This window comes from Myotis daubentonii, chromosome 2 (genome assembly GCF_963259705.1).
Source record: "Myotis daubentonii chromosome 2, mMyoDau2.1, whole genome shotgun sequence".
Lineage (NCBI taxonomy): Eukaryota > Metazoa > Chordata > Mammalia > Chiroptera > Vespertilionidae > Myotis > Myotis daubentonii.
In genome coordinates this window covers 15,832,220-15,854,781 of record NC_081841.1, presented here as the reverse complement: position 1 = coordinate 15,854,781, position 22,562 = coordinate 15,832,220, and the positions used below count along the sequence as shown (strand labels likewise).

The 22,562-nt window shown below is 40.0% G+C and overlaps 1 protein-coding gene across 1 annotated transcript in view; it reads left to right on the top strand.

Moving 5' to 3' along the window:
- Nucleotides 1-22,562, top strand: part of UTP20 (UTP20 small subunit processome component) — an 84,538-nt gene that overhangs the window by 15,712 nt on the left and 46,264 nt on the right. The window contains exons 13-25 of the mRNA XM_059681864.1: nt 2,722-2,877; nt 3,011-3,099; nt 4,615-4,720; nt 6,570-6,720; nt 7,341-7,403; nt 8,490-8,648; nt 9,881-9,957; nt 10,625-10,704; nt 10,946-11,189; nt 15,567-15,749; nt 18,645-18,735; nt 19,878-19,963; nt 20,553-20,678. Coding sequence (XP_059537847.1) covers nt 2,722-2,877; nt 3,011-3,099; nt 4,615-4,720; nt 6,570-6,720; nt 7,341-7,403; nt 8,490-8,648; nt 9,881-9,957; nt 10,625-10,704; nt 10,946-11,189; nt 15,567-15,749; nt 18,645-18,735; nt 19,878-19,963; nt 20,553-20,678 — 1,611 coding nt within the window. The remainder of the gene's footprint in view (nt 1-2,721; nt 2,878-3,010; nt 3,100-4,614; nt 4,721-6,569; nt 6,721-7,340; nt 7,404-8,489; nt 8,649-9,880; nt 9,958-10,624; nt 10,705-10,945; nt 11,190-15,566; nt 15,750-18,644; nt 18,736-19,877; nt 19,964-20,552; nt 20,679-22,562) is intronic.

Sequence of the window (22,562 nt, the reverse complement as noted above, 5' to 3'; positions counted from 1 at the left end):
CTTAATTCTATTAACAGCAATGCATACTCTTTGGAACTTGAAAACAGTTCATGTAAGTAAGTGAAAGGATTCTGCTTATCACTTTTCAAATAGTTTGAGTGGGTGTGCTTCTAGAAATTATGCATAGGAATACATAGGAGTAAAACATTTTCTTTTGGATTAGTTAGACCTGTTGCTGCGTTCCTTGAGTTTGTGCTGAGAAATCAGCTCTGAAGCATTGCAGCATCCCTTGAGATGGTGTCATTGTCCCCATGGTCACACAGCAGAGTAAGGTTTTGAATCTGATGAGTGTGAGATTCTGAAGGAACCCATCTTCATGTGTTGCTCATATACTGACCTTAAAAGGAGCTTCTCTTTCAAAGCATGCCAGTGGGGTCCTGTTGGTTTTTTACTTTGCCCAGCTCTGATTCCTAAGGAATGGGTACTGAATGACCTCTGTAGGATTATTCTGTTGGAACTTTTCTCTTGATTTTGCAACACCAAGCCAATCCCCAATAGGCAGATTCCTTACAGATGGCCAGAACTGTGGGTTTGGGCAGGGGGAGCCAGCTGCATGCATTGTTGTTGGCTTCCCTGAGGTGAAACCAAGGGCGCCCTGAGGCCGCTGGTCAGATCTGCTCACACTCCGGCTCGGCCTTCTCAAATCCTTCTTAGAATGTGGCATGATAAGAATAAAAACTTGAATGGAGGCATGGTAACTAACGTGAGGCAAGCGCACAGCTTCTGTGTTCATTTCTCCAAGGAAACCTCCTCTGCCGCCTCCCCAGAAATAAGCTAGATGCGAATGTTCGGCCACCCATCCACCCACTCACAGACTTGTGAGAATAAAAAGAGATGATGGATGTGAGAAAACTCTTTGGAAGATGAATTTATTCTGGCATTTGACAGATATTTATTGTATCAGGCACTGTTCTGGGGCATAACAATGAAAGAGAAAAAGGTTTCTTCTTTTGAGAAGATGACATTCTTGGGGTGGGGTAGTATGTGAGGCAGGGACACAAACAAAATAAGTTTAGATGGTGAGAAAAATAATAAAATAGGGTGTTGGGAGGGAGAGTGAGTGAGAAGCTGGACTTTGTCTAGGGAGGGGACTTTTGGGTCCGTTGTAACGATGGGAGGAGCCAGCCTGGCCAAGGAAGGCTTTCCAGGCAGAGGGGAGAGTGGCTGGGACAGGAATGGGCCCAGTATGTGTGAGGAACAAAAAGCAAGCCTGTGTGGATGGGGGCACTGAGCTAGAAGAGTGAGGGAGGTAGTGAGAAATGGGCGAGGGTCAGATCACTTAGGCCTTCACAGAGTGAGGTAAGGGGTGTGGCTTGTATTGGAGGAGTTCATTGGAAGGTGTGACGAAACAAGGGAGTGACATGGCAACTGAAGATGCACTTTTTAAAGCTACTTGTAAGGTTTTTGCTGTTGGTTCAGCCATGGTTAGTACTTGACAGACTCTATATGAAGAGGTAGTGATTTTTAGAAATTGCCAATGAAATTATCAGAATTTCCAAACATTCAGTATCCTGATAAGTATGACACAAAAGGGAATGCAACTTTTTGGTTAATTTTAATGATAAGGAATAAAAGCCTGATATTCTACTTCTGTTGAAAAACAAGCTAAGCAAACTGGACATGATGGATAAATTATAAAAATATCATTTTACATGTTTTTATGCTTTTTCTTTTGATTCGATTTTTGTCTTAAAGAGGACTAAGGTATAGTTCATTGGCAAACATAAAAAGAGGCTAACAAGAATGCCAGAGTAGTAGATACTTAAAACTGAACGTCATATCAGAAAACATCATTGAGTGACCATTTATCAGATTAAAGCAGCAGAGAAAATTACTTCTAAATCATAATCATTTCAGTGGCATTTGTCAGATTCGGTACGAGAACTTTGCGGCGTCGTTCTACATGTTCTACATTTGTGAAGTATAGTGGCCCCCCGTTATCTGCAAAGGATACATTGTTCCAAAGTCCCCAATGGACGCCTGAAATCTTGGATAGTACCAAACCCTATATATACTATGTTTTTTCTTTACATACTTGCAACACTCATTTTTCTCACTTACAGGAAGTCTTTGACATATCAGAGTTGCTAGCATCACTATCCTTGTGTTTTGGGGCCCTTATTAAATAAAATAAGGGTCACCAAACACAAGCATGGCGATACCTGATAGAGACTAACGGGCAGGTAGCAGGGTGGAGAAGCTGGACAAAGGGATGAGTCACACCCTGGGTGGGGCGGGATAGTGCGAGACTCCATCACACTCCTGGGAACAGAACCCTATTTAAAATGTATGAATTGTTTATTTATGGAATTTTCTAGCGAAACTGCAAGTAAGTTGGGGTAGAGAGGGCAACTGTAGTAAACATACCAAAAAGGAAAGAGGATGGTGGAAGTCAGTTTATTCCAATAAACTTACCTCTCTAGTTCTTAAAAATATGTGCATCAGCACAAAATTCAGAAATAGTACTTAAAACTGGAAAAGACTTCCTTTAAGTTATGAAGCAAATTAAAATGGAAAATAGAAGAAAATAGAACCAGTTTGGTTGAAAAGCCTTTCACTAAAATCAGTAAGCGATACACATTTGTTTGTTGTGTATATTCACCCATCACCACCAGTTCTCTCCTCTCCCCAAATGCTCCACACATGGAAAGGAGCCCAATTCTATTTCCAGCTTCTTAAGGCAAGAGCGATTACATTCCTGTTTATCTCTTCTTCTTTCAGATCCTATGTAAGGCTGAGGAAGACCAGATCCAAGGGAGGAAAGGAACAGATCCCAGTATTGGACCATCTTCTATCTATAATTCAGTTACCTCCAAATAACGATACTACTTTCCTCTCATGTTCTTGGGCAGCCCTTGTCGTGTTACCTCATATTAGGTGAGAAAATACACCGTGTTTTATTTTGAAAGAGATACTTAGCATGCTGATTAAAACCTTTATTAGCCATTCCCAGCGGTTTCATGAAAAGCCAGTGTGAACTTTTCCCTTTTTCTTCCCATTTCTTGGATAGACCCCTTGAGAAAGAGAAGGTGATACCACTAGTCACATGCTGCATAGAGTCACTCTTCATGACAGTTGACAGAGGGAACTTTGGGAAAGGTCAGTAGCAATTCCTGTCTTTCTTTTCTGACGCACCCTGAGTCATTTATAAAGTCACAGAATGCCAGAGAATAATGCTACATTGTGTTCTGGCATAACCTCTCATGTGGTAAATACGGAAAAAGGAGGGCAAGCAGGAGGTGTTGCACTTGGATTTCTTAACGTGGTGACCAGATCAGGGCAGTTTAAACATAAGCTGAATCTAAAGGTCAAGGTAATACGATCCCCCCACTCCCCACCCACCTGAGCCCAGCCTGCGTCTTGTTCCTTGTCTTCCAGGCCCAAGCTGCCCCTGGTATACACCTTCTGCTCCAGGCATTTGCTGATCCTAGGACCGCACTTCCTTTTCCAACTCTCTGGCTGCCCTTGGACATGCCCTCCTTCCTGGAGTTCTCTCTAGGTGTTTGCCATTTAGTGAATTCTCACTTGTCTTTCAAAACTCAGCTCAAGCACAACACCTCTAGAAAGGCCCTCATGGCTCTTCCAGGTGGAATGAGGCCACCCTGCCCCAAACACCATTCCCTGTGGTGTACTTGTATGTCTCCCCTCACTAGCCTGAGAACAGCATAGGGATTTTGTTTTATTCTAGCACAGTATTTTTTTTCTAACAGTAGTCATTCATTCATTCATTCAACTATTAATGTGCTGTATTCTGTGTTAGAAACTAAGCAGACATATTGGAGAATAAGGTAGCTCCCCACCCTTCCAGTGCTCGGTCACACATGACAACTGGCTACCATATTTGACTGTGGCTGCTGCTTGTCCCAAGTAAGAACATTCATACCATTGCAGGAAGTTCTGTTGGGCAGCACTGTTCTCAAGTTTAGAGTAGGGCTTGGTAAAATGTTTATGTGAGGACTAGTTAGTAAATACGTTAGGTTTTGTGGACTGCATTCAGATTTGTGGTATATTCTATTTGTTTGGTTTTTGTTAAAAAAACAAAACAAAAAATACAGCAACTTTAAAAATGTAAATAATTATTCTTATCTTGCCAGCCATATAAAAACACATTACCTACAAGATTTGACTTGCTGGCCATAGCTTGCCAACATCTGGTCAAAGATTAAATGAATGTATAATTAATATTAATTAAGTGGATTATGGATAGTAGCCATTGGATATGTGACTTCTTATAAATTGGAGACATAAAATCTACATGAGCTTTATACAAAAATAGTCTTAGCTTTTGAGAAGTCCAAGTCTGCTCTCCTCCTAAGTTCTAATTTTGATAATGCCAGTCGGTGGAACCATTGAATTTCGTCCTCATCTCCGTTAATGGAACATGCATTTTTATTCTCTAATTCTGAATATATTTTTCTCTAAAGTTACATATAACTTGGAGCCTTCTCTTTTAGTTCCTTTCTGTTAAATTCTGACATTTGACGGATTATTCTTTAGAAGGCTCAAATTTAACTTAATTTTGTATAAATAGCATGTGTCAGATAAATGAGATGTCTCGTAGTTACTGTGTCAAAGAAATAAGTACTGCGGCTTCTCCTGTTTTTCTGTGTTTAGGAAACTTGTTTGTTCTTTGTCAAGCTGTAAATACTCTGCTGAGTTTGGAAGAATCTTCTGAGCTTCTTCATTTGGTTCCCGTGGAACGTGTGAAGAATTTAGTATTGTGAGTAAACACATTCTCCATTTACCTTAATAACAAGTAAACTACAAAAGCTTCTGTGTTTGTGAAATCTTGGACATTTTATACCTGATCTGTATTCACATTGGAGATTCATCATTGATTTAAATCCTCCAACTAAAATAAACACAATTCTTGAGAGTCTTTATATGCAGGTTCATCTTGGTAAAGGGGTGTTTTGCTGTGTGTGAATTAATGTAGAATTAGTAAAGGGTATTTCATGCTGATTAATCCCAACCATAACATTGCACAATGTTGACCTTTTGTAACTTGTTGAGTGATTCCTACACACACATTCCTGCTCCTTTAATGTTCTCTCACCTTGACACGATCAGCATCTCAGAAAACTTTCCTGTGGTCTTTATACTATATACCAGCCAGCTCTGGTTTGGGTAGTAGCACCGGGCCATTAGCCATTGATTACTGGATTTAGCCTCCTTTTTAAAAAAAGGCCTTCTGGAAACCTGGTAAACTAGTTTGTTTCTGTTTCTGGAGTCCAGAACATTTTATTCCTGTGCTTCTTAAAAACAGATTTACTCATGAATATTCATTGGCCTTTTCTCATGCACCAGCCCCCTATTCTGGGTACTGGAAGACGTAGTGAAAGAATCACTAAATTTCCTGCCTTCAGGGAACTAACATGCTAACAAAAAGAGACAGTAAACAAAATAAGTAAGTAAAATAACTAGCATGTTAAGTGGTGGTGAGAAAATTAAAGCAGAGGCAGCCGACTGGGGGAGTCTGGAGGTTGGGGACAAAAGCAGTTTTAAATAGCGAAGGCCTCACCAAGAAGGAGACATCTGAGCAGAAGCCCGGAAGTGGCGAGGGAGTAAGCCACGAGGATGTCAGGGCTCTCGGGCACTCTCTCTTCCAGGCCTGGGACGATTTGTGTACCCATGGCAGGAGGTGGGGAAAGTGTGCTGGCTTGAGCAGCAAGGAGCTGTTGTGGCTGAGCAGAGCAGGGCATGGATAGTAGCACAAGAGGACATACAGGTGGGGGTGGCAGGCAGTGTATGACCTTTAGCCTTTGTAAGGCTTTGACTTATACTCTGAAAGGGGACAGAGAAGGATTTGGGGCAGGGGGATGACTTAGGCCTAATCATCCTGGCTGCTGTACTGAGAAGAGACTGAAGGGGAATAAAGAAACCAGTTAGGATCTCTTTACATTTGCCATTTACCACGCCCCATATCAAATAGCACTCCTCCTCATCCCTCGCCCTCTCCCCCTACCCCCACAACCCAGGCTCTCAGTCTAGCTTCCTTCCCCTGATTGACTTTTCTCCACCACACTCATTGCTATCATACTGACAGTTCATTTGTTTACCGCTACCTTCCCCTATTGGAATACAAGCTCCAGGAGGATAGGGACTTAGCCTATTGTGTAGTGCAATATCCAGTGTCTAGAAAAGCCCCTAGCACATAATAGACACTCAGTAAATATTTGTTAAAGGAGGGCGGCACGTAGAGGTTAAGCGGCTTGTGCAGGGTTATATGTTGATGGATGATGGGCTGCCCCACCCCAAAGTCTTTGTGCGGGACCCCTCCTCTGTACTGCTTCCTCATTAGCTCAGTGTCATTGTTATTAACAACTATATAGATTGCCAAGACAGCATAATCCCGCCTCTGTCTCCAACTAGCTATGTGTCCTTGAGCACGTCATTCATTGTCACTAGCCTCAGATTCATCTCTAAAGTGATGCTAATGTCCACGTAAAACTTTTACCTGTTCTTTTCTACATTTCCTTCACCAGTGATCACTTTCCATGGTTTCTGTTATAGTCTGAATGCTCTGGGGTATACGGGCCAGTTTGGGTCTAATAAACGTCTTGTTGCAGAATGTTTCCTTTGGAGCCATCTGTGTTGCTGTTGGCTGATCTCTATTATCAGAGATTATCCTTATGTGGCTGCAAAGGGCCACTTTCTGAAGAAGCTTTAATGGAATTATTTCCCAAGTTACAAGCAAACATTTCAACTGGTATATCCAAGGTAACATTGTCATGGCGTGTGTTCCCATCTCTCATTTTTTGTTTGTATGTGTTGCCAGTGGTTGTCACAGCTCCTTAGTCAGAAAGTGCTGCTGTGGGGTGATTTCTGTTTAAAGCAGTGATTCCTAAACACTGACCTACAAACTGTTTGTAGCAGTTCTAATTGGGGAGCTTAATAAAAATGTAAATTCTGGATCCCACACCCCAGCTCTGATCCAGTGGGGGCTTTAAAGGCCTCTGGGTGATTCCGCTGCTCATTGAGGTATATAGAAATACCTGAATACATTATTCAGAGATAAAACTCACTAATGTCAATGGAATTGTAAACTTAATAAGATTCATTGCGTTTATTTACGGAAATGCCTGTAGTGTCACAGTTCAAAGAAACAACATGGTTTTTATGTGCAACCTTCCCTTCCCATCTAGTCTGGTCATTAAGTGCTCCATTTGAATAAGGTGTGTATTGGTGTTGAACATGAAATAAGAGATAGAATAAACTTATATTATGCTGACAAGTGGTATATTTTTCATAATTCTATAAAATTTAGATCTCACTGACTATTAAATAGTTTTTTCTTGTTTAAACTTTGGACTTCGATACATGCCTTTTACTTTTTCTAGATTCGGCTTTTGACAATAAGGATCCTAAACCACTTTGAGGTTCGACTTCCGGAACTAATGGAGGTATTTTAACTGTTCGATTTGGATAACTTTTTAAAAATGTAACTTGATACATATTTTTATTTCCCAAACAAGAGGCCTGGTGCACAGATTCAGAGATAAAACTCACTAACGCAGACATCCCCGACGGGTCCCGGATTGCGAGAGGGTGCAGGCCCACCGGTGCACTATCAGGGCCGGGGAGGGACTGCAGGAGGGCTCCAGGGTGTGTCCAGCCTTTCTCCCCGGTCCCGACTGGCCGGACCCCAGCAGCAAGCTCACCTCCCCAGTCAGAGCATCTGCCCCCTGGTGGTCAGTGGCATCATGGTGACTGGTCGAATATCGAATGAACCTTTGGACACTTGGCATATTAGGCTTTTATGATAGAGGATTGTGATTTCATAGGAAATTCAAACACTATGTAAATATCTACCAAAAATTGAAATTTTTTTGTAATCCTTATTCCCGCTGAGCCAACAAGGCCACCACTGAAACTCCACAGTTAATTGGTGCATATTGTTTCAGACTTTTGTATACACACACACAGTTTAAACTAATGGTGTCGTGAAGGTTTTCCATATCAGTGCCTCTCATCCTACCTCATTTCTTTTGAGGTTTGAATAGTTTAAAATACCCTATTTAACCAATTCCCTGTTGGTGAATGGTTCGGTGAGTTGCTCACAGTTTTTCAGGATATCCAGTAATATTGCAGGGAGCATCCTTACACAGATAGTTTTGTATAGCTAAATATTTCCATAATGAAAATTATTACTTCTTGAGGTAGAAATTACTTCTACTAGAGAGAGAATTATTTAGTGAAAATACATATACTTAGTTTTTTTAACAAATGTTACCAATCAGTTTGAGTCATTTTGAGAATTACTTTCCTCTTCTCCTTATCATTTCTGTGCTAGATACTAAACCTAAATTATCTACTAGAGAGTAAATGGATTGAGGGAAAACGAATCGTTTACCTCACTCCCCAGAAGTGTTGCTTATTTAACTTAAAACATTAACATCCCAGTTTTTACTTTTTAGACCTTTGGTCACATTTAATGCTTTTTTGGAAAATCACAGCTGACATGCCTCCCTGTTTTCCCGGCTGCTCAGGATGACGGGCTCTCGGAGCGGCAGTCCGCCTTCGCTGTGCTGCGCCAGGCAGAACTCGTCCCCGCGACTGTGAACGATTACAGAGAGAAGCTCCTCCACTTGAGGAAGCTAAGACATGACGTGGTGCAGACCGCAGTCCCTGACGGGCCATTACAGGAGGTATAAAACACCAACTTTTAGAAAAAATATTCTGCTTATGCTTTTAGATCTGTTTGGCTGGCTTTGGAAAAGAGAAACATACCAAGTAGTTACCCCAAAAAAGTTTTTGTAACTGGATAAATCCTCAGTTCCCTTATCAGTGGTTCTCAACCTGTGGGTCGCGAACAATGAAAATACATCCTGCGTATCAGGTACTTACATTACGATTCATAACAGTAGCAAAATTACAGTTATGAAGTAGCAACGAAAATAATTTTATGGTTGGGGGTCACCACAACATGAGGAACTGTATTAAAGGGTCGCGGCCTTAGGAAGTTTGAGAACCACTGCTTAGATGCTTTGAGTTAGGTGGCTCTGTCAGTCATTTCAATAGTGGAACTAATTTCCTGTCCCCCTTCTGAAGATGTGTCCTGTGTGAAGGAAGGTAGTGACAACAGAGGATGCAGGGTCAAGTTTAAAGCCTGATTTCTTCTCCAGACTTGTTCGCTGCTCCACGAAGTCAACCTCTACCTTTTGTATCCGGGATTTTCTGTCCATGACCCTTGCAGATACATCACATATACCTTTGGGAGGGAAGCCAAATGGAGGCATTCCCCTTTCAATCAGAGCAGTCTGTTCCTGCTCTCATTTATATATTAGTGTCTGGTGTTATGTTCTGCTACTAAAACAGCTACAGGCACCCACCCCCAAATAGTGCTAGAACTGCCATTCTACATGATGCCTCCCTAGCATATGGGATTCTGGTCATGACTGTCACTCACTGCCAAAGGTGACTGAGAAAACTAGACCTTCTGAATGGACTCCTTTAATGGCATAGTTTTGAGAACTCAGACATCTGCTTGTGAAGCCACAGCTGCCATTCCCAGCAGACTTCTTGGGTTCTTCACCATCTGTACTTTACTGATGTCTGTTCAAGTTTCGTCTAATGAGGTGATGGAGCTGGCAGTGTTTGTTAGGAGGGAATTAGCATTTAAATATCTCCTTTCAGCATGAACATCTGGAGTGAGTTTGAGTACTAGGTTTGCTTTAGTGATTCTTCTGTGTTAAATAACAAGTGACATTTTGGGGAGAGTTGGAAAATTATTGCGACTGACTTGCAGATTGGTACCTACAACTTTTCTAAAGCATGAGCTCCTTTGCAAACCTTCGGATATCTGAGTTGGGATATTTGCATCTCGGTGCTGTTTTATTGTAGTTCGTTACCCACTTACTAAATGAGTCTGTAATTGCAGGTGCCGCTTCGTTATTTATTAGGCATGTTGTATGTTAACTTCAGTGCTCTTTGGGATCCTGTTATTGAACTCATAAGGTAAGCATGAGTTAAATGGATGAAGCTATAACGTTTTAACTACTGCAGAATGATGGAGCCAGTATTAGACTCCTAGGTGTGATTTAAATGATTGAAGGGATTTATTGCTCTCATAAATCCTTTGTGGGATAAGGTGAAGAAAAAACAAACATGAATTATTCTCTCTGATGCCAGGTTTTTCAACAGTTCAAATGTTATATGTATATTTCTTTGTACATTGAAATAACTTTAGAGGACTTTCTCCTTTTACTTTATATGATACAGCTGTATTGTTGAATTTTTTCAGTACAAAGTATTGTATAATAATTGCATGATTTTATTTATATATAATCATTGAGCCAAACTTAATTTTTAAAAAAAGGACTTTCTCTAAATAGAGGCCACTCCTTCCCTTAATAGGCCATACCTCATACCCCCTGCCCATTATTGTGCCTTTAAAAATAGTCTTCTTATGGGTATCACTTAGGTTGTTAAAAATACTATTTAGTACTTTATGACTATAAAAATGATCTGTGGTCCATGCAGGCATTTTGAAGAATATGGAAAGATACAAAAGTCATTTATAGCCCTACATTTTAGTTATGTCCTTTCCTTTCACTCTTTTTCCAGTGAGATACCTCAGAATAAAGATCATATCACATCTTTTGTCTTGTGATCTTTTCTTTAGCTCTCATGCACATGAAATGGAAAATAAGAAATTTTGGAACGTCTACTATGAACATCTAGAAAAAGCAGCTACCCATGCTGGTATGTAAAGAGGCATCAGGTGGAACTGGGAAGAAAAGTGGTTGCTTAACTTTCATTTTTACTGCTTCATTACACATGAAGTTGGGAAACAGAAATGAGAAGTGTGTTATCTTTGATAACCTTTGGATGTGGTTTATTGTTTCCTTATATTGCTAGAGAAAGGAATGCCCTGACCTGAGGGACACAAAGGACAAATGCTGACATTTCTCTGGTGGTTCTGATGACTTTTTTTTCCTTTCAGAGAAAGAACTGCAAAATGATATAAGAGATGAGGAGAAGTTCATAGGAGATGAAAGTTGGGAGCAGACTCAAGAAGGAGATGTCGGTGCGCTTTATCTTGAGCAGTTAGCATTGAAAACCAACTGTCAGGAAAGACTGGACCATACCAATTTCCGATTCCTGCTGTGGCGAGCTCTGGCAAAATTCCCAGAAAGGGTAGAGCCACGGTCCAGGGAGCTTTCCCCGCTTTTCTTGAGATTCATCAAGTAAGTGTTCTCTTCTTGGAATATGTTCCTAGTAGCGTGTCCTCAGTACCTAGAAGAGAAGGTACAAAGTATTAAGCTCCTAAATTGGCCAAGTTATTGTTATGCCTGTCGTGTTTGCACATCATTGGCACATCTATAAAGCACTGGCTCTAACAGCTAACCTAGTTTAGTTCACCACTTAACTTTACATGAATTTAAGCAGCCCATAAATGGTGTTAATAAAATATTCCAGGTTATAAAATAAAAAGGCCTTATCAAGACCGGACAGAGTGGCACAGTTGGTTGAGCATCGTCCTGTACACCAAAAGGTTGCTGGTTCAATTCCTGGTCAGGGCACCCGCTCGGGTTGTGGTTCGATCCCAGGTCGGGGCTCTTTCGGAGAGTGACAATCAATGTTTCTCCCTTCCTCCCTCTCATTTCCTCTCTCTAAGCATGTACTCTGGTGAGAATTTTTTTTTTAAAGGCCATATTGAGTTAGTTCAGTGCACAAAGAGCTTGTTATTTCTTGCCCTGTTTGTTCATTATTTTATTGTCTGCCTGCAGCTTAAAAATATTTTTCAGTAACTCAACCCCAGCCACTCTGCTTTGAACTTCTTGAATGTTTCCCATGATGTTGAGGAATGTACTCTCAAAAAGTAATAAGAACGTTCTGAAGCATTGTTCTATTTTGACTAGATAAGCTGTGTGAGAGTCAGATTGCTTTAAAACTAAAGATAAGGAATGTGTATAGCACAGTACATGTATGTTTTCTAACACTATTTCATTACATGGGAAAATGCTATAGGTTTAAGTTAAACAGGCTGTGAACCACAACATGTCAGGCTTGTTCAAGGAACAACAAGGAAGTCTGAGAGGCTACAGCAGTGATCCCAGGAGAAAGTAGTTGGAGATGAAGACAAAAAGTTAACAGGAGACCAAGTTGTGTAGGAACTTTAAGTGATAGTAAGGACTTTGGTTTTTATTGTCAGTGAAGTGGGAAGACATTGGAAGGTTTAAACAAGGATGACATGACTTCAGTTTTTATCAGGAGTTTTCTGGCTGCTATGTTGAGAATAGACTAGGATACCAGTAGTGAGAGTAGAGAGAGTCAAGAGTTAGGAAGAGAATATGATGGGAGACTTGACCAGTGTTACGGTAGTGCAGATAATGAGAGGTAGTTGAACTCGGAATGTTTTGAAGGATTTCAGTTCAATAAGATATTTTCAATAATTGTAACTAGATTAGCCTTTGGGATTTGCCAACAGATCAGATGTGTCCTAATGGGGATGGGGGTGGGGAGGGTTGAGGGCCAGTGTAGGAAGGAGGAAGGGGAGGAATCAAGGATGTCTGAGGGTTTGGCCTGAGCAGCTGGAAGAAGAGAGTCACCAGTTTACTGAGACTGGGAGAAAGGCAGAAGCTTGCAGATTTGTGGGGAAGATCAGGAGTTCACTTTTAGTTTGGGATACTGAATAGACATCTAAATAGAGATGTCAGGTAGGTACTTGAATTTGGAATTTAAAGTTTAAGGGAAAGGTTTGGTGAAGAGATAAGTTTGAGACTCATCGGTGTATAGGTGGGTTTGTTTGTTTTTTTAAATTATGGTCAGGGAATGCAATCACATGTGGGCATGTAAATCTAGAGAAAGATTTCCAAGGACTGACAGCAATATGTAGAGATTAGGAGATAAGGAACCAGCAAAGGAGGCCAAGAAAGACTGATAAAAGAAGAACCAAGACCCCTTAGTATTCCTTGAAGAAAGGATTTCAAGAAGGGAGTGATCAGTGGAATCAGAAGTGTCTGAGACATCAGTCCGATGAAGAGTAAGAACTGACCATTGGCTTTGGAAGAACCTTAACATGAGTTGTTTGAGTTAATCTGGTAGGGCTGAAAGCCTGATTTAAATGGGTTTAAGGGAGAATGGAAAACAAAAATGGAAATAACAAATATGAACAGTTCTTATAAAAAAAAAAAAGAAGCAGATATGGGTGGAAGGAGATGTGGGAGCAGAGAGGGAGCTGTTGTTGTATTGCTGTTTAAGATTTAAGCAGCGTGTATGCATGTAATGCTGCTGGGAAAGACCAAAAGAAGGCGTAAACTCACATGCAGGAGGGGATACAATGCTAAAGCCATGTCCTTGAATAGTTAAGAGGAAATAGGATCCCTTGCATAAGTGAAAAGGTTTCCATGAATAATTCATCTGGCAAAGGTTACAAGCAAGATGCGGGCAGGTCAGTAGATGGGCTGGTAGAAGAGTAATGATTTTCTCTTTTTCACATAACTCTTTAGTCTTTAATTTATTTATAGAATGAGGACAGTGGTATTTAACTTTCTTGCCTTGTTTTGAAGATCATATAAAATAATGTTTTTTAGTTATTCATGAATTGCAGAGGGCTCTGCATTTGTAAGCTGTATTAATGGTGTTAGTAGGATATGAATTTCCTACCATGTTAATTTAAGTTTTTCCCTCATTAAAGAAATAGATTAACCCTTAGCCTAAGACCTTCCTCTAATACAGAGATGGCGAACCTTTTGAGCTCGGCGTGTCAGCATTTTGAGAAACCCTAACTTAACTCTGGTGCCGTGTCACATAAAGAAATTTTTTTATATTTGCAACCATAGTATAACAAAGATTTATATTTTTGATATTTATTTTATATATTTAAATGCCATTTAACAAAGAAAAATCAACCAAAAAAATGAGTTCCCGTGTCACCTCTGACACGCATGTCATAGGTTTGCCATCACTGCTCTAATAGTACAAGATGCTGTGAGATTGGGATAGAGAAAGGAGCCTATAATAGGAAGTGGATCTTTGAGGTTAAGAAGACAGAGATAAAAAATATACAGTTTTTTTAAATGTTTAAATTAAGACTAGTTGACACCTATTACCTATAAATAATACTTTTATAGATGATCCAAACTAATGGAAAACTCAAATGTCACCTTTAATCCTGACAATGAAATCTATTATCACCTTTTTATTTTCATTTTTGGCTAGAAATTTACCTTTCTAAATTTGTGTCTAATAATTTTATATTAGAGCCAGTTTGTGAATCCCTTGTAAACATTCTCTGAGAAGAATCATATCAAGAATCAGGAACAAATGACTAACACTGGCAAAAACATCCTTGTAATAGGTGACAATGACACTTAATGAATACTTGCTATGTAAGTGCTTTGTGTGAATTATCTTAAATTTAATAAATGAGTGAGTGTGCTGTGCATGCGATAAAGGTTAAAGATATGTCATGTGGTTAATTGAATGTTGAAAGTATAATTCGGATGTTATTAAATCATTTTATAACTGACAGAGCAACTTTACTCATTTAATTTGTTCATTCATTTTTTTAAAATTTATTAATTACTAGATATTGCTAGGTGAGAATACAAAGTTGGATATGGTAGCATCTCAGCCCTCCAGTTGTAGTTTAGTGTATTAACCTGGTGTTTCCTCCAGGTGTGTTGTACGGTAATATCCTAAAACATGCTATTGTATCCTTGTATTTTTGATTTTCATACCTGATCAATTCCCTTTCATCTGTAGCTTAGAGCCATGCACAAAAGAGACAGACACACACACACACAATAATTGTTGGATGGATGAGTTAAAGTGACACAAAACAAATGAAGTGAATGACAGTGACAGCCTTCAAGATATTAGTTACCTGCAACAATGGACCAAAATTAAAGGATGGATTTCATTAAGAACAAGTGTGAATGCCAACTGCACAAGCTTAGTTTAGAGGAGATGGACGTAAAGACCTACTGGTTTTTATTGCCTGGACATTCAGTTGAGTCTGTGCCTGCCCCCAAAAGCTATGCCGTTGATAGTTCCATCTGTTTTATCAGTCCCCATATCTAGAGAACTGAGTTTTGGTACAGCCCTCTGCAAAGTAGTATGCATCTGGTTTTAAAGTGACCAACATGGTCTTAATGCTGTACTTTCAATTCAGCAATTGGCAAAAGTAGGTTTATAGGTGTGATACAAATAAATAATATAATAATAAATAATAGCACAAGCATAAACTGTTTCGTGTACTCACAACTATAAACCTACTTTTGCCCACCCCTATATTTACTGTAATTCACCCTGATTCCTGCCTGTCCTGGTTGTGTTTTCAGAGACAGGGAGGCTGATTTCAGCTCAGTCCGAAGTAGACATTTCAAATATCTTCAACAGTATAACAATGGGCTGTCTTCCGCAGTTAGTGATTGACTTGTGAAGTAGGGTCCTTCCAAGGGTTGGACTACAACAGAATAATGTTTTAGAAGAGCCTTGACTAAGTGCCTCTGATGTCTCTCCCACATGTGATTTGGTGAACTGTGGATGTACGTCTGTCACAAACAGAATTAGGACATTTCAGCTTCATCTGCCTTGTGTTACTCTTTCCACTGCAGCAACGAGTATTACCCAGCAGATCTGCAGGTCGCTCCAACCCAGGATCTGAGAAGAAAAAGCAAAGGAGTGGCAGCGGAGGAAACAGAAGAACCTGCTGCTGGAGACGATGAAGAGTTGGTGGAAGAGGACGTGCCCCAAGATGAACCCTCACAGAAGAAAACGACAAGAAGAGCTGCAACCAAGTAAGTTCAACATTGCTGTTACTTCACATGCCCACGGTCCTCGGAGGAATGGGGGTAAGTCTCAGGGCCTTGATGGGAAATGGCCTTGGACGAGATCACCTGCTCAGATAACTATATACATTTTACATAAGTGCTGTAGCTCCCTGGGTTTATTTTTTAATTAATTAATTTATTTATTAATTTATTTTTTAGAGCCCAAAGAAACTGTCATCTTCCATGCATGTTGCTTGTTTGCTTTTTATTTTGTTCTTGTTTAGCCAAAGAGTATTAGAGTTGGAATCATTTAATGATAGCTTTTTCTATGCATGATATTACTGGGGCCCAGAGCTGTTACATGGTCTTTGACCTGTGTTGTTGCCTTTTCATAACGCCAGGGCATCGTGTTTGTGTGCTAGGGGAAGCAAGTAATGGAACATCTGTCCTCTTATAAATGAGCATGTCAGCACTTTTGCATTGCCTTTTGACTTGTCTCCTTCTGGTTACCTTTTCTTCATGCTGTTATATTATCTCTTATTCTCTGGGTAACTCATTTACCTAACTTGTTAGAAACCTTAGAAAAGTAAGAAGTGATCATGCTTGTAGAAGTTACTCCAGCAACTTGAAAATCATCTGAATTGCCGTGTCAGAGACCCACTGGATTTGGTGCCATTGTGTTATTTTAACACTTTAGATCTCAACCTCCATCTATTTGTTGAATTTCTCCCATGAGCCATTTATTAGTTTGCCCATTCATCAACTGTATTGAGTGCCTTTTGCTAAGTGCTGGGCTGCAGATATGGACAGTACTTAGACTCTGCATTGCAGGAAGCAAGGTCAAATGCCTAGTGAAATATTTTTATAGAGGAAATATGTTTAACAAGTTAAGTGCCCAGCCTTTTTTGTCTTCCAGTTGGAAAGTATAGTGTCAGTCACCAGTGACTGACATGGGACTTACTGTGTTAAAGGAGTTATGGGAGCACAGTAAAAAATGACTTAATCCTGTATAATAAACAGGTAATATGCAAATTGACCATCACACCCTCACAGGATGGCCGCCCCCATGTGGTCCAAGATGGTTGGTAGGGGAGGGCAGTTGGAGGTGACCAGGCCGGCAGGGGAGGGCAGCTGAGGGCGATCGGGCCAGCATGGGAGGGCAGTTGAGGACGATCGGGCCTGCAGGAGAGCAGTTAGGCATCGATCAGGCTGGTAGGGGTGTGTTTAGGGGGTGACCAGGCTGGCAGGCAGAAGTGGTTAGGGGCAAGCAGGCAGACAAGTGGTTGGGAGCCAGCAGTCCCAGATTGTGAGAGGGATGTCCGACTGCCGGTTTAGTGGGATCGGGCCTAAACCAGCAGTCGGACATCCCCCGAGGAGTCCCAGATTGGAGAGGGTGCAGGCTGGGCTGAGGGACACCCCCCTCCCTGCATGAATTTTGTGCACTGGGCCTCTAGTTCTACCATAAAAGGAAGAAGACTTGTACAAAGCATAAGGCACCTTTGAAGCTGAAAGACGAAAGTTCGCCAGCAGCTAGGGCAGGGAAGGTCTCGCCAGCGTATGGAAATGGAGAGTAAGACAGAAGAAGGAAGGTCAAGGCCAAGTTTCGTCCAACTAAAGTTCCTTCTCTGCTTCTGCCTTCTCACAGCTGTGAGTGGTGTGTTCCCCACACTTTTTTGTAAGACACATTGCTGTTTTCTTCTTTATGTCCTTCAGCATATTAGCCAGCAAAATATTAGTCCTACTAGTTTGGTGAACAAATGAATAAGTTACCAGTCAAACCTCTTCCTTTCTCACCTGAGCCTTCCCTCTTTTTACTGTGTCCCTGCCTTGTTTCTGCCAAATGAAACTGTTCGTGCTTCAACACACAGGTCCCTTACTGAGGCTCTTTTTGTCCTTTACACTACAAGTTATTTCGCCTTCCTTCAATCTTTCATAACAACCATTTATACCTCCATCATGGGGCTACCCCTTGCCTTGAATTATTAGTTAATTTTTTATATATCTTCCATGAAAATCAGAAACTCTTATAGGATAAGGTCTTAATTTTTCTGTCCCCTGTAGCCAAGACCTAGGCAATTGCTGATATACACCATGATTGAAAATGATGTTCTTTGTGCCATCTCAGTATATTCATAGTCCAAGTTAATAATCCTTCGTGGAACACACCCCTCACTGGCAAGTATTTAATGAGGATGTGCAGATTAGCTCCTGTTGTCTTTGGCTCTTTGAGGCTAAATGGTACATAAAAAATACTTCATAAATGTTTGGAAAGGAGTGCATGTGTCAGTAGGATCATTTAGAAGTTTATTTGTTAAACTGCAGGCACCCAGTGATAAGTTATTACAATGGACATTGCATCAGTCAGGGCTCTTTAGAGAAACTGAGCCAATGGAATGGAGATGCATGCATGCTTATGTATGTATGTACGTATGTATGTATGCATGTATGGATGATGGATGGATAAAGAGATGTGTTTTAAGGAATTGGCTCACCTAGTAGCAGGAGTCAGCAAGCCCAGAATTTTCAGGGCAGAATAGCAAGCTGGAAACTCAGGCAGGACTTGATGCTGTAGTCTTGAGTCTGAAATCCGGAGGGTAAGATTTCTGTTCTAGTCTTGTAATAAAATTCCTTCTTTGGGAAATACCTGTTTTTGTTAAGGCCGTCAACTGATTGGATGAGGCCCATCACATTATTGAGGGTAATTTCTTATCAAAGTTCGTTTATTATAGATGTTAACATCTACAAAATACTTTCATCGCAGCACCTTGATTGGTGTTTTATTACATAAGTGGGTACTGTGACCTAGACAAGGTTTTTGGAATAATTGTCAGGGAAACTAAAATTGGTGAGTACTTCATCTAAAGAAAATAATCTCTGTACTTTAATTTTGTAGTACCCTGTCTCTCTCTCTCTCTTTTTAAGGCAATTAATCGCTCACTTGCAAGTTTTCTCTAAGTTTTCGAATCCACGGGCCTTGTATCTGGAATCCAAATTATATGAGCTCTATCTTCAGGTAGGTAAAATAAAGTCTTGCCTCTGCAATTATTTGTAAACTATTCTTTTCCATTTTCTTTGCCAAAATAACTTTTAGGTTTTCAATAATTGTTGAATAGAGCCCTGACTGCATTCTAATATTTTTTATAATATCTTCTATAGTATTTTAAAATATATATATATTTATAGTATATATATATTTATAATATTTTTAAATACATATGTTTTTTAAGCTAACAGACATTTTCTATATCTTGAGAAACAGTTTTAGACAGTACTAATTTAGTTGATTTTAAAAGCATTTTTAGTGACCAAACATTGATGGGCTGTAATAACATAATTATATCATGGGAGGTAGCTTTTAGAAGGGAGTGCAGGTTGTGCCAACAACAGTTGACTACTTTTCACTTTTTGGTAAGTTAGGCTGATGGAGGGCTAGAATTTCAGGATCTGTTATATTGAGTGGAAGCAGGTAGTTGGCAGAATGGTCTGTTAAAAGCCACAATAAATGACCCTAAATTCCAGGAAAGATTGAAGAAAACATTTTAATGTCAGAAGCCGAGTAGGAATTGGATGTCAGTCTCAGCCATCTGGGAAACAAAATTTTCTTTCTCCGTTTGGATGTTTTTTAGATGAAACATTTCATTTTGGCATTTCAGCAGAACTTATCCATATCTGCCCATAATTCGGATCTAATTTGTTTGTAAAGCCAGAGCTCAAGTCTCAGGTGACCACAGGAATCCAAGATCTGAACTGGATGATCAGAGTGGCCTCAGAGCAGGTCTCTCCTGGCCTTATACTGACAGCCGTTACCTTCACGGTTTTATCAAGAGCTTTTGCTCGCACAGGACCAGCTCATTTGGTGTACATCCCGATTGTGTAGGGAGTTGGTCTTGGCCAAAAGACTGGCGGACCCAAAGGTCTGGTGTACGGGATGCAGATGTTAGAGTTTTGTTTTTATTTTGTTCTTTGCTCATATTCTCTTCATCCTTGTTTAACCTCAGGGAAATGTTAGGCTTTTGTCAGGAATCAGCATTAAACCACATCTAAAAATTTGAATACTAAGAAACCTAATTTTATAGATTAACACAAATAAATTACTATCCCATGGTATGCATGTATGAGACTTCATTGATTTATTCTATAAAATATCATCCTTAGTTGTTGCTCCACCAAGATCAGATGGTACAGAAAATAACCCTGGATTGCATAATGACGTATAAACATCCGCATATTCTCCCTTATAGGTAAGTTATTTGAAGCTAAAAAAAAAAATGCTATTCTTTGGTTGATTTTTATCTTTTTATCTGAGAGCCTCTTCTAAAATAATTTTATTAAGGCCTTGGAAATTTCCTTTTTTTCTAAGGAAATCATAATGTGATTGTAGGTAAGAAACTAAAACTGGGAGTATATTTATTTGTTAAGAGTGCTTCTCCATATACATAATAATAAGGTGGGAAAGAGAATATTAATTTAAAAGTATGTGTTGAGAACATTATATCATTTTTCCTTGCTTACATAATGTCTTAAAATTTCAGTGACTACTTAGCAAATCATAACAATCACTTTAAAAACTGAAGAAAGTTTTTGTATTATGCTCTTTGAAACAGCTGAATTATTGACTAAGTCTAACTCTTTATAATCCCTCTTAACATTTAAAAATTGAGAACCTATCATTTTGGAAGGTATTTCTGTGAAGATTTTCTTTATGGATGTCAACTACTTTATAGACTATTCTTTAGTATCTATTTTTTGTTGCACGTAGTACTCTACCATATTACATTTTTTAAAAAAGTACTGTTGATTATTAAGTGATGATTTTTGCTGTTTTTAAAGGGAAAATTTACAGAGATTGCTTGAAGACAGAAGCTTTAAGGAAGAGATAGTGCATTTTAGCATTTCAGAAGATAATACAATAGTGAAAACAGCCCACCGAGCAGATCTGTTTGCTGTTCTGATGAGGTATTTGTATTGTTTAAATTGTGGTTTATTTTTATATTTTTAAATATATGTTTTCATTGATTTCAGAGAGGAAGGGAGAGAGAGACAGAAACGTCACTGATGAGAGAGAATCATTGATCAGTTGCCTCCTGCACACCTGCTACTGGCAATAGAACCCGCAACCCAGGCATGTGCCCTGACCAGGAATTTAACCATGGCCTCCTGGTTCATGAGTCGATGCTCAACCACTGAGCCTGGCTAAATACTGATTTTTTTTTAATAGTTGATCACAAAAACAATTGTGGATAATAATAGATTTATGATTCTTTCAGTAGTTGTGAAATTCAACATTGCTCTAAATTTTACTGTTGAGAAGTAATAAAAATAATTCCTTTATTTGGTATGTAACTAAATATGAGATATAAAAGGTATTGACTTTTTGTGTTACTTATTTAACCATTTCATCACAAAACTTTGTTGTTAGTTTTAATATTTTTCATTGGATTTTCTTGCTCAAAAAAAAATAGTAGTAAATAACAGTCATCAGTCAGATTGTTAGTCTCTATTGTAAACCCTTTGCGGTAATAAAATAGAAAGTCCTTACTGCTTTTTAAGGGGCCTGGAATGGCCTAGTCCAGACAGCCCCTCTAACCATATCTCTTCCATTTACCGTGCCCTCAGAGCCCACTTTAGAGTCCTTGGACTTGCCATCCCTCTGCTTGGAACACATAACAGTTAACTCCTCTTCACTCAGCCTCATCTCCAGAATCATATTATCCGAGATGCCTTCCCTGACCTCATTATATAAGGTCACACCCTTATCACTCTAGTCCCTTACCTCTTTATTTTTCTTCACTATACTCATCATCCACCATAGCTCTTCTTATTTCTATAGCTAGAAGGTAAACTCTATGGCCTCTAGTAAATATTGGTCAAATTAATTTTGTGTCCTCTTTTATGATATAAAATCTCTTTTTCTGTTTTTTTTGTATTGGTTTTGTTGGTTTGTTTGTTTTTTTAATGGTTATATTGCCTACATAGCCTAGAACAGTGGTCGGCAAACTGGCCCCTTGAATGTGGCTCTTCGATAAAATACCACGTGCGGGTGCGCATGTACAGTGCGAATGAAACTTTGTGGCCCATGCCACAGGGCCAAAGAGCCGCATGTGGCTCGAGAGCCACGGTTTGCCGACCACTGGCCTAGAAGAACTAACTGTGGAGGCGATGGTGCTGCTGCTGGTGGTGGTGATCATCCATTGTGTTGCTTCTGGATTTAACAGTAATGCTTCTTGAACAGCCACTTTTTTTTGGGAGGGTAGTATTTATTTTTATTGTCGAAAGTATTATAGATGTCCCCTTTTTCCCCCCCATTGGCCCCCTCTACCCCACATCTGCCCCCACCCTCCCAGGCCTTCACCGCACTATTGTCTGTGTCCATGAGTTATGCATATCTATAATAATAAAAGCGTAATATGCTAATTAGACTGGACAGCCGAACGACCTTCCGGACATCATTCCAGACGTCTTTCCAGATGAAGTCACAGTGGCAGGGGCCAAGGCAGAGGTGGTCAGGGGCGATCAGGCAGGCAGGCAAGCAGTTAGGGATGATCAGGCAGGCAGGCGAGAGGTTAGGGGTGATGAGTTAGGCAGGCAGAGTGATTAGGGGTGATCAGTCAGGCAGGCAGGCCAGCGGTTAAGAGCCAGTGGTCCTGGATTGCGAGAGGGATGTTGGACTGTTGGTTTAGGCCCGGTCCCAGGGGCAGTCAGATATCCCCCAAGGGGTCCTGGATTGCAAGAGGGTACAGGTAGGCTGAGGGGACCCCCATCCCCCAGTGCACGAATTTCGTGCACCAGGCCTCTAGTATGCATAAAAGTTCTTTGGTTAATCTCTTCCCACCTACCCCA